The sequence below is a fragment of the Orycteropus afer genome, unplaced genomic scaffold (genome assembly GCF_000298275.1).
Source record: "Orycteropus afer afer isolate SDZICR_OR568_19922 unplaced genomic scaffold, OryAfe1.0 scaffold00123, whole genome shotgun sequence".
Taxonomy (NCBI): Eukaryota; Metazoa; Chordata; class Mammalia; order Tubulidentata; family Orycteropodidae; genus Orycteropus; species Orycteropus afer.
This window is the reverse complement of record NW_006921710.1, coordinates 6,449,011-6,465,854: the sequence shown is the minus strand read 5'-3', so window position 1 is coordinate 6,465,854 and position 16,844 is coordinate 6,449,011. Positions and strand designations below refer to the sequence as shown.

At 51.2% G+C, this 16,844-nt stretch overlaps 1 protein-coding gene across 1 annotated transcript in view; it reads right to left on the bottom strand.

The window, feature by feature from the left end:
• The window catches only part of SH2D3C (SH2 domain containing 3C), a 33,618-nt gene extending 17,346 nt beyond the window's left edge, over positions 1–16,272 (bottom strand). The window contains exons 1-3 of the mRNA XM_007944307.2: positions 16,236–16,272; positions 13,700–14,198; positions 1,682–1,721 (exon numbers count right to left, since the gene is read on the bottom strand). Coding sequence (XP_007942498.1) covers positions 1,682–1,721; positions 13,700–14,198; positions 16,236–16,272 — 576 coding nt within the window. The remainder of the gene's footprint in view (positions 1–1,681; positions 1,722–13,699; positions 14,199–16,235) is intronic.
• Between the last annotated feature and the right edge of the window lie 572 nt (positions 16,273–16,844).

Sequence of the window (16,844 nt, the reverse complement as noted above, 5' to 3'; positions counted from 1 at the left end):
CCCTCCCTCACCGGCACAGGCTAACTGAGCCTAAAGCAACCCTGGATTGGAGGTGCCACTGTTATTCCCATTTCGCGAAGGTGAACATTGCAGCACAGAGAGGTGATGCATATACTCAATGTCATACAGCAGGTGCTTGGCGGATGTGGAACTAAATTTAGAAACACAAGCGCACTGTGTTCCTGTGCCCTGGTCCCACATGCCTGGTGCTCCTTGCCCTCTGCCGCATGCTCAGTCCTCACCAAGGGGCTTGGCCCAGGATGGGCATTACTGGTAGTCTTGGTATCAGATAAAATTTGACTGCAATTCCACCTCTGGCCCATACTGTGTGCCTGTGCAGATGTCACTGCACTTTTCTGAATCTCAAGTTTCCCATCTGTAATTGGGCCTAAGAAAGCCTTCAATGCCCATTGATAGGGGAGGAGGTAAAAGCCCTCCCTGATATAAAAAGCTCAAGACAGTCTTTCCTCCAGGGCCCAGCAGTCAGGAGGGGGTCTGCATACAGTGTTGTTGTTGTGTGTCATCGAGTCAGTGCTGACTCATAGTGACCCGAGGTTTCCAAGGCCGTGCTGTTTAGGGGAGACTCTCTGCTCCAGGGAACAGTGAGGTCTGGCTTCCAACGAACAGCAGGTCTCTTCTCCCACAGAGCCGCTGGGGGCTCACATCACTGACTTTTTGGTTAGCAGCCGAGCACTTAACAACTGTGCCACCAGGGCTCCTTCTGCACACAGCAGACACTCAAAATGTGATGGGATTATTGTTGTTATCATTGTTATTTCAAAACTGCTTTTTCAACATTCCTACCGCCAAGGAAAAATTAAGCTTTCAAAAAATGTGAGCTGTGCTCATTATCGGTTGATGAAGAACTGAGTCATCCTTTCCTGCCCCCAAATCCCAGCACCCAGCACCCAGCACATGGTAGATGCTCCAAGATGGTGGGGGTGGGGCAGGGAGACACAGACAGGACGACGATGACGACACGGACGGACGGATTTCAGGGTCACAGCCTATGCAGGCAGACACTGTTGGGTGGAGTGGAGTCTGGTGGTAACAAGCACTGGGATGCTCTGAGTTGAGGGCCAGGAGAGAATGATCACAGGTGTAGGGAGAAGGTGCTCAGGGCAGGACCAGACCCCAAGGACAGCCCAAGCCCCTAGACTCTCTGCTCCAGGAACAGACAGTGAGGTCTGGCTCCTAACGAGGTTCCAAAAAAGGGAAGGGCTGCTGGTCTGATACAGGGTGGTGGAACCCCTAAAACTATGGCTCCTAGCTGCCCTTCAGTTCTGGAATTGAACCCACTCCTGAGTCTTCCAGACAAAGACAGGCATATGAGCTGAACATTTACATTAGGTAGATACACTCCTTGCAGAGAACAATTATGGGAGAATAGAAGGGCTGTGTATGCACAGGGAGACCGCTGGGGGGGGCAGGAGTGAATGGGAGGGAAGGACACAGGGAAGAGGTGGCTATGAGGAGGAAGTGGGAGGGGAGCTGTTATACTGTGGGAGATCACAGTCAATGTCATGAGACAAAGTGTATGTAAACTGCTGTATGGAACATGAATTTGCTCTGTAAACTTTCACCCAAATCACAATAAAATTAAAAATAGAAGGGGGGGTTAGGGCTCTGAGTCTTCCAGCATTCCCTGACCAAGCCCAACTCCCAGCCCAGTGCCTCCTACCTTCACGTAGTCCCCGCCAGCCTCCGGCTCTCCAGCAGCCCTGGAAGGAGAGAAGAGGCATGAGCATCCCTGCCCTGTCTGGTTCCCTGGCTATCAGTCTCTGCTTATTTGCCTGGGGCCAGTGCTGACCCTCAGAGCCCAGAGGGCTCACCCTGAAGGCAGGAAGGGGCACCACAGCTTTGCAGAGTCTGTTGGCCTAGGTGCAAACCCTGCTCCTCTACTCTCTGGCTGTGCAGCTCTGGGTACGTGCCCTCACCTTTCTAAGCCTAGGTCTCCTCATCTGTAAATCAGTAATAAGTCTCATTGGGTTATTGCAAAGACTCAGGGAATCAATGAATATCACATGTTTAACATGGTGCCTACTTCCTGAATCACTTTCCTCACCTGGCTTCAGGACTCCATTGCTCTCCAGATTTTCCTCCACCCTTCCTGCTCCCTGACTATCAACTTTGGGCTCCAGGCTGGGATTTAGCACTCCCTGTGCATTGCTGAGCCGGCTGCTATGAGAGGCTGGGAAACTGATCCCCTCTGCCTTCAGGAGGAATGGAATGGAGCCTGGGGAGGCCGAGGGGTAGCCGCTGCTGGCCACCTTGTTTGTTCTCCCAGAGTGCCAAACAAATATTCTCGTCCATGAGGGCTACTGTGAGACACTTCACCCCATCCGTGGCCTTAAACACCATTGACTCTCATACCGCCTGAACCTGCCCCTTCAACACCAGACTCAAATCCAACTGCTCCCTTGATATCTCCCCTTGGACGTCTGAAGGCACCTCAACTTGTCTCATCGAAAGCAAAACTGTTGATCTTGCCCACCCCGTGTCCCTGCTCCATGCTATCTCCCCCATCCCAGCTGATGTCAGCTTCATCCTTCCTGTTGCTCAGGCCAAAAACCTGCGGTCATCTGTTCCTCCTCTATTTCTCTCACATTCTACACCCAATTCATCAGGAAGTCCTTCTGCTCTGCTTTCAAAATAGACCCTGATCACTCCTTTCCATGTAATCAGCTCCAGCCCTGGTCTGGGCCATCTCATCTCTCCCTTCTCTGCAGGCTCCCTGCCTGCTCTCACTCCCCATAGCCAGCTTCACATCTGCTTATTCACTGCTGCCAGACTGCCCTTGAGACTAAAACCTAACTAGATCATGGCACACATACCCAACCTTTCAACGGCTTCCATCCCTCTAAGAACAAAATCTAAACTCCTTTCCATAAATGACTGACCATGTAATTTACCATCTCAACCAGAATTACTCTTCCCTGAAGAGTGAGTGGGGTATCATTATTACACCACAAAAACAGGCATAAACCAGGTCATATGTTCCCAACCTAAAAGGTCCTGTGTAATCTGGTGTCTGACTGCCTGCTTCATAAACTGTCCAACAGGCCTCCTTCATTCTGCCCAAGACACAATGGTTTCCTTGATAAGCTTACTCCTGCCACAGGACCTTTGCACTCACTGTTCCCTCTGCCTGTAATGCTTGTCCCCCCGATCATCATGTATCTCATTCCCTCTTCCCACTTCATGCCAGGTTCTGCTTAATTTCATCTCTTCACAGAAGCTTTCTCTGACCACTCTACCTATAACAGCCATATCCCCTTCACTCCCTGTCCCCAACCCTGCTTTATTTTCCTTACAGCTCTTACCTTTACCTGAAATTATCACTTCACATCTATTCATTCATTGGTAATTATCTGATGCCTCCATAAGATTATGTCTCATTCACCATCAAATATGTACCCTCCAGGACAGTGCCTGGCATATCATAGGAACTCAATAAATATTGCTGAAATGAATGCATAAATAGTAAACACTCAAACGATGTTAACCACCATCATTATCAGTAATTCTGTCCACACTGGGTCCCAGTTCTCTGGCCAGGACAGGCTATAGTTTTCCTATCTGGAAAATGGGGGGAGGAGAGCTCAAACACTGGGCAATTGCTTCCTCAAACACAGAAGTCCAATATTTAAAACAAAAATGGTTGAGCTAAAAAATAAAAATGAAAAATGGTGGGTAACAATGGAATACTATGCAACCCTAAAGAATAACGTAGAATCTGGAAAACACCACAAAATGTGAATGAACTTGAAGGACATTATGCTGAGTGAAATAAGTCAATCACAGAAGGACAAATATTGTATTAGTCTGTTATTGTAAAAAGTCAAGGAAAGGTTTACATATGGAAGAAAATTTTCTTTGTTGGTTACCAGTGGTGAGAGGTGAGGGGAGAGAGTGAAAAAAAAGAAAAAAAAATGGTGGGTAAGAGGTGTATTCTTAGGGCAGAATTCCCCCCAGGGATCTCCATAACTCCTGAGGCCAGGGGCTCCTTATGGAGAAGCTATCTGACATCCTTCCCTGTGCTGACATTTTAGGGCCATTGCTACTAATCTTCACTCCAGGAAAGTCCTTCCTGACCTCTAACCACAGTACCTCAAGTTGCAGCTTAGCTGACGCAGGCTTCCAAAGCCATTCAGGGTCCTTTTATACAGGACCAATGGAGATGAGGTGGTGTGGGGACCCCTCCCCCTGCCCATCTCCACCCATTCTTCCCGGGTGAGGTGTCCCATCCCGGCATTTCCGGCCATTTAGGGCCGGAAATCCTCTTGCTGCTGGGAACAGATCAGCCAGGACACTGGGATCGCCCCAGTACTCCCTCCAGCTTCCTGTTCACTTCCCTTCAGGCTTCCAGGGGCAGGAGCAGAGCCTTGGGGAGGGGTTGGCTGCCCCAGGGATCAGACTAGGTGGGGTGGTCAGAGCCAAGGAGGATGCTCAGGACAGAGGCCTGGGCCTTGAAATCTGAGGACCTGGAGCCTCACTCTAGCCACCAACGCTTCACCCTGGGGTTTCCAAGACATAATGTGACCATGTCCACTTAGAAGCCACTGCCATCATTCACCTGGACTGTTGCCACTGTCTCATCAGTGGCCTCCATGCCTCCAACCACGTACCTATAACCTGTTCTCTCCCTAGCAGCCAGAGTGGTTCTGTTAAAATGAAGGCTCATTCTTCCTCTGTTCAAAACCCGCTGGGGTGGTCCCCAGTTGCACTCAGAGTAAGAACCAAAGCCCTCATCACAGTCCCATACAAACTAACCCCTCACCACTTTCTGCCTCCATTCAACCACACTCCCCTCACGCATGCTGCTCCAGTCAAGCTTAACTTCTGGCTGTACTTTGTTTCTTCCACCTCAGGGCCTTTGCACCTTCTGTTCCCTCTGCCTGGAATATTTTGCCTCCAGATATCCTTCCCTTCCTTCAGGTCTTTACTAAAATGTCCCCATTGAGACATTCCCTGGACACCCCATCTGAAAGAGTGACCTTCTTAACACTTATCTCCCTTCCCTATATTTTTTTCTCCTTGTCACTTAATTTGACATGTCATGTATTTTATCTCATGCATTAACAATCTCCTGTCACTATAACATCAGCTCCACAAGAGCAGGGACTTGTGTCTAGAGCAGTGCTGGGCCTACAACGTTACTGCTGTTAGCTACCACAGACTTGCCCCGATTCATGGTGACCTCCATGCACAACAGAATGAAATGCTGCCCGATCCTGTGTCAGTCCCATGATTGTGGACTGGACTGTTGGGATCCGTGACGTTTTCACTGGCTGATTTTTGGAAGGAGATAGCCAGGGCTTTCTTTCTAGTCTGTCTCAGTTTAGGAACTCTGCTGAAACTTGCTCAGCATCATGGCAGCCCACCCGAGCCTCCTCTGACAGACAGGTGGTGGGTATGCATGAGGTTCATTGGCTGAGAAGCAAATTCAGGAGTCCTACTGCTGAACTCTGGTAGCATAGTGGCTAAGACACTTGCCTGCTAACCAGACGGCTGGCAGTTCAAACCCACCAGCCACTCCTCGGAAGGAAGGTTGGGCAATCCTACTTCTGTAGTGATACTGCCTCAGAAACCCAAGGAGGGGTCGCTATGAGTTGGGTTTGACTCAACGGCACATAACAACAACAACACTGCTAAACTATTAGTGCCCTGCTATCAAAACTCACTGCTGTCGAGTCAGACCCAACTCACAGCGACCCCTCCTTGGTTTTCTGAGGCAGTATCTCTATGGAAGTAGATTGCCCAGTCTTCCTCCCGAGACCCTACTATAGGCACCCAATAAATAGTTTTTGAATGAATGAATCCCATAGTGGCCCCATGAAGCACTAAGGACAAAGTCTAGTCCTCTTCTCCTTGGCCCCCTGTGAGGGCCTCTGGTTGTCATTCTCGCCTCTCTCTTTTCACTCTTTCTTGCTTTCTGGCCTTCTTGGACTTGCTCCAGAGTCTTGCTCCCTCCAGCCTCTGAGCCTTTGCACATGCTGTTCCCTCTGCCTGGAATCTCCTCTCTCCCTTACGGCCAGAGTAATTCGTACTCAGCCTTCAGATGTCAGCTTGCTTGGAGATTTCCAGAAAACTCTCCCTTCCATTGTGATAACCAAATCCAGAAATACAAGTATCCATTTTTAAAAACTCAATCTCATTAGTCAATTTATTTATTCTTTATTTTCTAGACTTAAAAGGCATTTCTTTTCCAATATTAATGGTGGAATCAATTAATAAGTAATACTGACAATACAGCCAAAACCATCCCATTAATCAGCTGCATTAATTATTTAAATAACCAACCCCTTTAATTGCCTGTATTAAACTGATTTGTTCTGATAACTGGTATTACTTATTGCATACATTAGCTTAATTAATTGGATTAATAAGCAGTAATTAGAGCCCATTAGCCTTTCTCTCCCCATTGCATATTTAAATTTGAGCTTAAATCCTGACCCAGAAAGAAGGGATGAGCTTCCCCCAGGAATCCTAGAGGAGAGAGGTTTGGGAGAGCTGTTCCACCTTGTCCTTCCCTCATGAGAGTTGAGCCCTGCTGCCTGCCTGTCCTCTATCTGTTCCCAGTTTGGTCCCTTGAACCTCAGGGTCTGGTCATATGGGAGACCTCCCCAACTCAGGGGCAACAGGGTGCTAAAAAGCTCTGCCACCTGCTGCTCAGCTCTCCCTCTGCGCTTCCCCTGCCGCCCCCTCTCTGAGGCTCAATGTTCTCATCTGTGAAGTGGGCATGTTGTAACTGTCTCCTCAGAGGGCTATACAGATCACAGGAGAAGGAGAGGTTCCCTAACCTGTATGGGGTTTTCCTCACTGCCGCAGCCAACCACCCAAGAAGAGTCCTATCCTGCCCCTCCTGGGGGCTGAGGGGGTCTTCCTTTCCTTCACGCAGACCTTTGCTCACTCACAGTAGAGACGCACAAGGCGCCTGTCTGAGTTACTTAGTCCTTGACGGTCCTGGGCAGAAAAGCTGGGGTGGAAAGTCCCGCCTCTCCCAGCCATGGGCCCAATAGGATTCCTTGCTGGAAAGCTTCTTGGCTTTAGCCCCTGCCCTGCCCAGCCCCTCTAAGATGGGCCACCATTATCCCGGAACCATTCTTGCTATTCTCCACCATTACACATCCTCAGTCTTCCTGACTCGAGTGAGCTTGCCAGCAGGAGCTCAAGAAATAACATTAATCTTATGAGGAGAGGGCAGCCCCGGGCAGCTCTTCCCAGAAAGCTGGGGAGTCTGAGTTCTGAGAGGGGCTGAGGCTCAACACCTGTGGGGGAAGAGCACTTACTGAGTGCTTACTGAATGCCTGTGATCTCAAAGCCCCACTTCACAGGGGAGAAAACAGAGGCTCGTAACTTGCCCAAGAGTACACACAGCTGCTCAACCAGGCTGGCCTGACATCACACCTTGCATGTGCGGGCTCCCCAGGAAGATGGGAACTGCTCCTAGCTAGGGATGGGGAGAAGCTAGGGAGGGGAGTGCCAAGAAAAATAATACTTCAACTAGACGAAGGGCTCAGAACCAATGTCAGGAAAAGGAAATGAGGTGGAAGGGAACAGAGGAAAGATCCTCTCCAGCTCTGAGGAGAGCCCTCGGCCAAGAAGCAGGAAGCTATGTGACCCTGGGCAAGTTCCCCTCACTAGGCCTCAGTTTCCTCTTCTGTAACTTGGCGATAATAGCTTGAGCAGCTCCTATTTACTGGACCTTCCTTGGGCTAAGCCCAGGGTAACTGCTCCACCCACCACATCTCATCCAGTCCTCACACAACATGTGAAGTTGGTATATTACTGCCCCCAATTTACAGATGGGAAAAATGAGGCTCAGAGAGGAGAAGGGACTTGCTACAGATTTACAGTGAGAGTCAGTAGACCTTTGAGCTCCTGCCATACCCCACCTATCTCCTCCCCAGCCTGCACCCCACACAGGTGAAGGGCACAGGTCCAGCATTCAACAAATCAGGGTCCCTGGGAGTTTGGGGTGTGTGTGCTCCAACTGGGGAGGGAAGGCCGTCCATCTTTCTCAAGCCAGCCCAGTTCCCACAGCCCGAGGCATCCAGGGGTCTCATGAGAAAGTCTCCACAGGAAATGAGAGCCAGGAGCAGCTGGGCCCCCTCAGAAGACAAGGACCAGCTGCCTGGAGCCCGAGGAGGCTGAACGGGCTGGGCCTACCACGGCCCCCTCCCCTGGTGGGTAATCGCTACCAGATGCCCAGCAGCTGACGTCACTCCTTGGGGCCGAGAGGGTCATGAGACTCTGGGGAGAGCTGGGAATTCTTGGATCAGAATCAACATTCCAGAAGAAAATTGGGGAGGGGGGATCCTGGCCTATTCCCAGTGCCTGGTACCAGGGCTGGCGCAGAGGCGACATGAGGTCCCCTGCAGCTCTCCTAGATGGTACCCCCTTCTCCAAGTTTCCAAACAGCTAGAGAGCCCCTTGGGAGGGGCTTGGGTCTCCGGGTGGAAGGCAAAGGACACTTGGGAAAGACGTGTTGAGTGAAGCAGAACTGTGTTCAGATCCTCCTAAAAGAAGAGGCCCCCTCAAAACATAAAAGTCAGAGCAGCGCCCGCGTCTCACTCAGAGCCAAAGCCAGGGCCTCGCTGGGACCCTCCAGGCCCTACGTTATCTGAACCCATTTCCTCTCTAGCCTTGCCTCCTACCCCAACCCCCTTTGCTCTCCCCAGCCACTCTGGTCTCGGCAGTTCCTTAAACATGCTAAGGATGCTCCCACCTCACGGCCTTTGTATGTGCTGTTCCTCAGGCTGGTTCACACTTCCTTTGTCCAAATGTCACTTTCTCCCTGAGACTTTTTTTCCTTGCTACCTTTTCTAAATTGCAACCATCAGCCACCAATACCTCTGCACAGCCTATCCATCTATTTAATTTAAATTTTTCTCCATAGCCCCTTTTTCTTCTAGTTGACTCTATAATCACTTACCCTGCTTACCAACGGGCTCCTCCACACCAGAATGGGGACTCCATGAAGATGGGGTTTTATCTACCTTGTTCACTGCTGTCTCCCCAGAGCCTAGAACTATGTCTGGACCATAGTTGCATCTCAGTAAATATTAAAATGAATGAAATATGGGGCTCCTGTTACCTAGGGAGTTATGGGGAGTCATTTGAAGTAATGGGACAAAAAGTTTTGAGATTTTTACATGTGGAAGGTAGCCTTGTGGTTAAGAGTTTGGGCTTGGGAGTGGGTCAGGCTTTGGCACTTAATCACTCTGTGACCCCAGGAAATTCCCTTTCCCTGTCTAAGCCTCAATTTTCTCACTGGTAAAACAGAGGGAATAAAGACCCCATCTCGCAGGAATTGGCAGGGACCATGTGTTAGATGGTGCACTTCGGGCAGGGCTGGCCGGTTGTGAGCAAGATCATAATCATCTCTGGAGTGAGCCTTGGCCGGCTGATTCCTGTAGGGCAGGGACAATTTGCGGGCCTCCCTTTTCTGGGTCTGTTTCCTCCTCTGCCACATGGACTGGCAGGGAGTAGGGTGAAGGCTGCCAGTGGTTCGCTGGAACCCAGCATTCCCCTACAGAAGACTGGTGTTTTCCTTTTTGGTAGCTAAAGGCTTTTCATCCCTGGGTTGTTGGCCCCTCCTCCCTCCTTCTTCCTCCTCATCCTTCATGATTTCAACAGAGAGCAGGGCACCAGGAAACTCCTGCAGCTTCACCTCTTCCCCTTCCTTCCTACTGCTCCAGGTGCTTGGGGAAGGGAAGATGACATCATCTTCCCCAGCATAGGTTGCTCCCTGAGTAGCCCCTGGGATGACCCCTCAGGGTCCTCAGGAAAGGGGACCCCAGTCTTGCTCAGTAGCAGTTCTCCAAAGGCCTTCTTTCCCCAGCTGGATTCATCTGGGATGCTGAGGAAACTGGGGCCCAGAGCATGGCAGGACCACCCTGAGACAAGATGAGGCAGCTCTCCAGACTCCAGGATGCAGGGTTCAGGGGCACTTGGAAGAAATGTTGGGCAGTCCCTGGCCTCTTACCTGGCCTGGTGGGCAGGTGAGACACTGGGCCCAGGGATACCAGGAGAGGGCTCAATTTAATCTGCTAACCCTGCCACTGTCAGGATTCCTGGACACTTGGGGTGATCAGGAGTGAGGCAGACTCTTTCCAGTCAGCTCCAGGCCAGATCTGATGGCAGAGGCACTTCCAGAACCACCATGGCTTATGTCCATGAGGGGAGGAAGGCTTGGGTTGAGTCCTAGGCTTGTCATTCTCAAGGTTGCTCAAGACCAACCTTCTCAGAGGCCCTGACCCTGCTGGAACGCAGAGTTGTCCAATCATTAAGAGCATGGACCAGAAGTCAGAATTAAACTTGATTCTGACTCTCATTAGCTGTGTCAAACTAGGCATATAAACCTCTCTTTCCTCATCTGTAAATTGGGAATGATTACAACAGTGCCTCCTCTGGTGGTGTAATGTCTAAGGCATTTGACTGCTAACCAGAAACCTGGCGGTTCAAACCCACCAGCCACTCCTCTGAAGGAAGACTGGGCAATCTACTTCCGTGGTGATACCGCCTCGGAACCCAAGGACCGGTCGCTATGAGTCGGATCCGACTCAACGTCAGTGAGTTTTTGAGTTTCCTAGAGCTATTGTATTTGAGCCGATGCCCAATGTGCGCCAGGGCAGGGCCGGGACAGAGTTAAATGCAAGGAAATATGGTTTAGAAAATCCCTGATGCTAAACTGGTACCTGGGTCTGTCAGCTGTCCTAGGGGCTCGGATTTCCCTCTCTAACCACTGCCGTCCCCGCCAACCCTCCTCTGGCTCAGCCGGGTCACTCACCCTCGAGGCCCCAGAGCGGGGCATCTTCGGCCCACTGCAGTCATGATTTCCCCGCGCGGTCGCTGCCCGCAGCACAAGGACCTCCTCAGCCCGGGAGCTCCCACCTTTCTCTGGTCAAAGAGCTGCGGAGTGTGAAGCAAGACCCCGGGGGCGGGGTCTGACCTACAGGCCGCGCCCTCCGGCACGCCCCTCCACCCTTTGCTGGTTTCCGCTCCACAGCCCGCAACTCTAGAACAGAAAGCCACGCCCCAAACAAGCCCCTCCGCCTCCTGTCTCGCTCCGCCCTTTAGCCATGTGTCTGCGCCAGAGTTGGGAAGCCACGCCCCCTAGCGCGCACACGCCCGCGCGCACATACACATAAACACACACATACACACATACCCGCCTCCGCCTCGCTCCGCCCTGCGCCAGCGCTTTCCTCCCCAACAGTCCGCAGCGACTTCAGGGATAGGATATGCCCCCCCTACACACGCCCCTCGGTGCAGCCCCTCTTCCTCCCGCCAGGTTGTCCGTGTTCCTGAGTGGGAGAGACTAGGCTTCCAGATCACTTCTTAGACCTTGGGATACCCTTGGTCCCGTCAGGCCCTCCTTTTAGACACACAATTCTTACTCCTCTAAGCTCAGAGGGTGTGGCAGAAGGGATGCTGGGCCAGCCAGGGATAGTGGAAAAGCATTAATTTTATTAATCATAAGCATTCTCGTTTACTGAGCATTTCGATGTGCTAGGCACGGTGCTAAGGAGCTCTGGTAGCATAGTGCCTAAAGCACTTGACTGTTAACTAGAAGCCTGGCGGTTCAAACCCACCAGCCACTCGGAAGGAAAGGTTGGGCAATCTACTTCAGCGGTGATACCGCCCTCGGAAACCCAAGGAGGGGTCACTATGAGTCGGGTCCGAATCGACGGCACATAACAACAGAGGCACTGTACTAAGATTTTGGAGGTATATTATCTTTGAATCTTCACCACAACCCTAGGAGATAATAAGTGCTATCATTATGCCCACTTCTCAGGTGAAGAAACTGAGGCTCAGAGAGGGGAACAGATTTGTCCAAGGTCATGCAGCTAGTAAGAGGAAGAGACTGAACTGGCTTCACCGGACGGCCTTGCAGGGTTCCACTGTCCATTGAACCGGGCAGAGTCTAGATCATAGTCCAGCAGACAGAAGCTGGGGAAGGCTACTGAAGAAAGGTCTCAGAACCTACCCTAGAGTTACTTTTGCTCAGCTGGGTTTTGTCTATTTCGGGAGGCACTTCTGACTGGTATGGTTTAGTCAAAGGCTCTGCAGGTTGAGAATCCAATAATTCCTTTGATTGGGGCAAGGCACAAAGAAAATGGCCCTAGGTTTAGAAGGTGGTTGGTACGATGTGATGGATAAGTGTGAGGCCGCAGGAGGCAAGCAGATTCCAGCCAAAATCCCAGCTCCTCAACCTTGGCTGAGTCATCATTTTCCCATCTGTAAGATGGAGCTAACAATAGAAACTCCTACAGAGGTTTCAATAAGATAACATTTGTTTTGACACCCAGTAAAAATGCTTACTGACTGGGAACTATTGTCATATCATCATTATTTATATTTAACATGAATTCAATTCATTCTCTGTTATGGACTCAGTTGTGTCCTTCCAAAAAGATAATGCTGAAGTCCTAGCCCTTGGGAGCTCTGGTGGCATAGTGCCTAAGGCATTTGACTGCTAACCAGAAGGCTGGCGGTGCAAACCCACCAGCCAGTCCTCAGCAGGAAGATTGGGCAATCTACTTCTGTAAATTGTGTCCCTCCAAAAAGATCTGTGAAGTCCTGACCCTTAGTCCCTCTGAATGAGATCTTGTTTAGAAATAGGGTCTTTGAAGATGTTATCAGTCAGGTTAACCTGAGATCACACTAGAGTAGGGTCCTAATCCAATATGAGGAGTGTCCTTACAGAAAGGGGAAGGTGCACAGAGACAGAAAGATAGAGAAGGACTCCATGTGACGTTGTAACTACAAGTCAACGAACACCAGAAGCCAGGAGAGAGGCAGGGAACAATGTCCCTCCCAGAGCACTTAAAGGAATCAACATGCGGACACTCTGATTTGAATCTAGCTTCCAGAACTATGAGACGATAAATTTCTGTTCTTACAAGTCACCCACCTTGTGGAATTTCATTACAGCAGCCCTGGGAAACAAATATACCCTATGTCGTTGTTGTTGTTATGTGCCATCGAGTCAGACCGGACTCATAGAGACCCCTTCTTGGGTTTCCGAGGCTGGTATCACTACGGAAGTAGATTGCCCAACCTTCCTTCCGAGGAGTGGCTGGTGGGTTTGAACCGCCAGCCTTCTGGTTAGCAGTCAAGTGCCTTAGGCACTATGCCACCAGAGCTCCCAATATACCCTATAACCAAGTTAAGCTGACCAATAATTTTCTAGACCAGGTGAAGCACTGTTGTCCAAGAGAACTAAATATGGTGACTTGAGTGGCAAAGGAATGGGGTGGAGCAGGGCAGAGGAGGGATGAAGTGACTAGGGTAAGACCCAGCCAGCAAAACTGAGGCCCATGCTGGAGACATGTCTATAACTTGGAGTTTGATGGACCTCAGTTCAGATCCTAGCCTTGTCATCTGCTAGATGTGCAGCCTGCCTAGGGCAGATAACTTCCCCTCTCTGCGTCTCAGTTCTGAATCTGTCATATGGAGATAACAGTACCTCCTCACTGAGGTTTTTTTTTAAGAATTAATTACAAGTGAGTCTTAGCACAGAGCTTGATCCATAGTAAGCACTTGTTAACATGTAAGTTTCTTTTTCTTTATCTTTTTTTTTAACCCAGAGGTGTGTATTGGGGGTCCTCTCTGGGGTTATGTTAGCAGGAGGCTAGACATACCATCCCTGCTGGTTCCACTCCATGTGCCCCTGATGGACAATTACCTTTCTGAGGGCACATCCCTGGGAGCTCTCTCCTCTTCCATGTCGACCTTAGGGTCCTCAGGCTTTCTTATGGAGCCCAACTCCACTGCTGAAGGATTGGGCTCCACTGCTGAAGGATTGGGCTCCACTGCTGGGCTGTCGTCCAAGGGAGCAACAGCCTGCACCATTTCCTCCTTGGCTGCCTCCAAGCCCGGGGGATCTGGCAGAACTCGGGACATCAGATGGGGCTTGGGATCCACCTCTCGAGATTCCTGGGTGTCCTGTCGGTCTCGAGCCTTCTTGGTGCTGGGGCGAGGCATGGTACCCATATGGCTGTACATGTCACTCGAGCGGGCATAGGCCGAAGGGCTCTTAGGAATTGTCACCATGTCATCTTGTGTGACTTCAAAGGCATCGGGCTCCAGATGGGATTGGATGCTTATGGGGGCTGAGGATCGTCGCAGAGTGAAGGACCGGGTGAGGTTAGAGAGACTCCCAAGGCCCTTGAACTTGAAGAACTCTGGAGGTAAGAGGAGGAGAAGGAAAAAACATAAATAACAATGCCAGGAGCAATAACAATAACAATAAAAAATATTTCTAGTACCACTTACTGAGGGCCCAAGGAGGGTGGAGGTCTTCATTGACACCCCTTTAGTCATCATTATACTCCCAGGAGGTGGTAGAACACCATGACTTTGGAATCACACAACCCTGGGCTTGAATCCCTGCTCCTCTACATCCGGACTGTGTGACCTTAGGCAAATCACCTGCCCTCTTTGAGTCTCATTCTCCCACATGAGTAAAGTGGGAGTTACAGTTCCCAGTTCCTTCCTACGGGCTGGGGGAGGACTGGAGAAAAGCCTGTAAGTAACATGCTTAACAGGATGACTGGTGCAGACTATCCATCCTCAATAAGAAATAGTGAAGATAATGATGACAGTGATCAATATTGGGACAAATGCCCCTGCGTGTATCAAGCATGCTGCATGCATCACCTCACTGAATCCTCGGCATAACCCAGTGACCCCAGCTTATTTCTCCATTTTCCATAGGAGAAAATTGAGGTTCAGAACAGTGAGGCTCAGAACTATCCCAGGTCACACAGTCAATAGGTGAAGCGCTTATCTGTGAGCGTGGACACATGTGGGAGAGGAGGGGGCCTCAAGCGAGTCTCTGTACACCAGGGATGAGGGTAAAATGTGAAGGGGTGTCACAGGCCTTAGGGTCCCACTCTGTGCGGTTCTTTGCTTCCTGTCAGCTGAGCCCACATTCTGCTTGGGTGATACCATCTCCTCACTTCCGCAGGGGTGTGTGTGAACTCCCTTTTCTCCACCCCTAATTGTGGGACTATCCCTCCTCTCAGCCTCCCCCATCTGAGTTCCCTAAGGCCCCCAGATGAGCAAAATGGAAATACTGGCATTTTCCACTTCCTTGGCAACTTCTACCTCCTCAGGTCCTCACAACCACTTCCATCAACAGGAAGTCCAGAGAGGGGATGGGACTTGCCCAGGGTCACACAGTAAGGCCATGACTGAGCCTAGACTAGGGACTAGGCTCCGGACTCCTGGGTTAGAGCATCCTTAGCTGCCCTGCCCATCTCTTCCTGGACTTCACATCTGACCCCTGAGAAATGCTATCAGAAAATGCTGGTGCTCTGTGCTCTGGTAGCTGCACCACGGGGCAGCAATTGTGCCCATGGGACAACCATCAACTGCCTCCTCCCTCAGCATGACTTGTTTTGTCTCCTGGGCACTCAGGGTGAAGGAAGTAGTGGGGTACACAGAGGGAAACCTAGACCTAGAGCCAGGGGTGCAGGCTCTAGCTTAGCTCTGTGGTCCCATAGGACCTCAGGCAAGTCTCTAGCCCTCTCTGGGCCTCAGTATTCCCATCTGTGAAATGTTCACATAACCCTGGATTCCGCTTCCCCAACTCCCACCCTGGTGCTATCAGATCAAAGGTATCTGGAGACAGTGGCAGTTCACTGGGACCACAGTGGACTGAGCTGGGGACGCAGAGGGAAAAGTGGGTATGGCCCCTGGCCCAGGAGGCTAGTCAGTAGCTCTGGGCTCTTTCCTCACCCAAGTGCTGGGTCCCAGCCTCAGTGAGAGTGGGACCTGGGACAACATCTCACCGTGTCCCCTCCCCCTCCATCCCAGTGACTACCAACTTGAGATCAGGGTGGACCCAGGCTGGAGAGGGGAGGGAGAGAGGAGGAGGGAGATCCCCCCCTGCTCAGCCATGAGGTTAGACAGAACCAGAGCCAGGCAGAGATGAGGAAGGATGGAGAGACCCAGAGGTGGAGTGGGGAAAGACAGAAACAGAGATGGGCACAGACACAGAGACAAGAGAAGCACAGAGACTGTGTCAAACCTACCGCTGAGGGAGAGAAACTGGGTCAGAGTGATGGAGAGATGGCAACGTGGAGACCCAGAAGCAGAGCGCTCCGGAGACAGAGATGGACAGAAAGAGAAACAAAAACAAGAAACAGATGCAGTGAGAGGCTCAGACGGACAGACGGAGGAATGGAAGACGGCACAGGACGCAGCCCCGTACTCACTGAACTTTTTGCTGGCTTTTCTGGGCCCCTCCGTCATCCTGGCAAGCTGTGCAGAGCCCCCGGGCAGCTGGCGAGTGGCCACTTGAGGCTCTGGACATCAATAAGGTGCCTCCCCACCTCCCCTTCCCCTTTCTCAAGCCCTCTCACTGGCTTCCTCTGTGTATTTTTAAACCAGTGAAACTCCCACAGCCCCACCCTCCCCACCCTCTCCGCAGGGGGTGGAGGACGGGGCCTCCCCAGTCCCGGCCCCTCTGGGTCGCCTTCTTGGCTTCAGCAGCAGGGGGCAGTGGGGAGATCATAAGCCCATGGGACCTGGAAGGTCTAGGGAGCAAACCAAAGGCTCTGGGAATGGAGCCCGCTGGGCTGGGGGCCACCAGGAGCTTCCACCAGTTATCAGAGGGCCTGGCCAGTGGGATGGGAGGGTATGGGACTCAGGCCCCTGTTCAGGGCAATCCTAAGGATGGCCTGGCAACTATGGTAGGAGAATTTGTAGTCAGGGCTGTGGGTTCTGGGACCACTCAAACCCAAGTGCAACTCCTGGCTGGCCACTTGGCCCGCTTGTGATTTTAGTCTAGGGAACTCACTCACTGAGCCTTGGTTTCCTCTCTG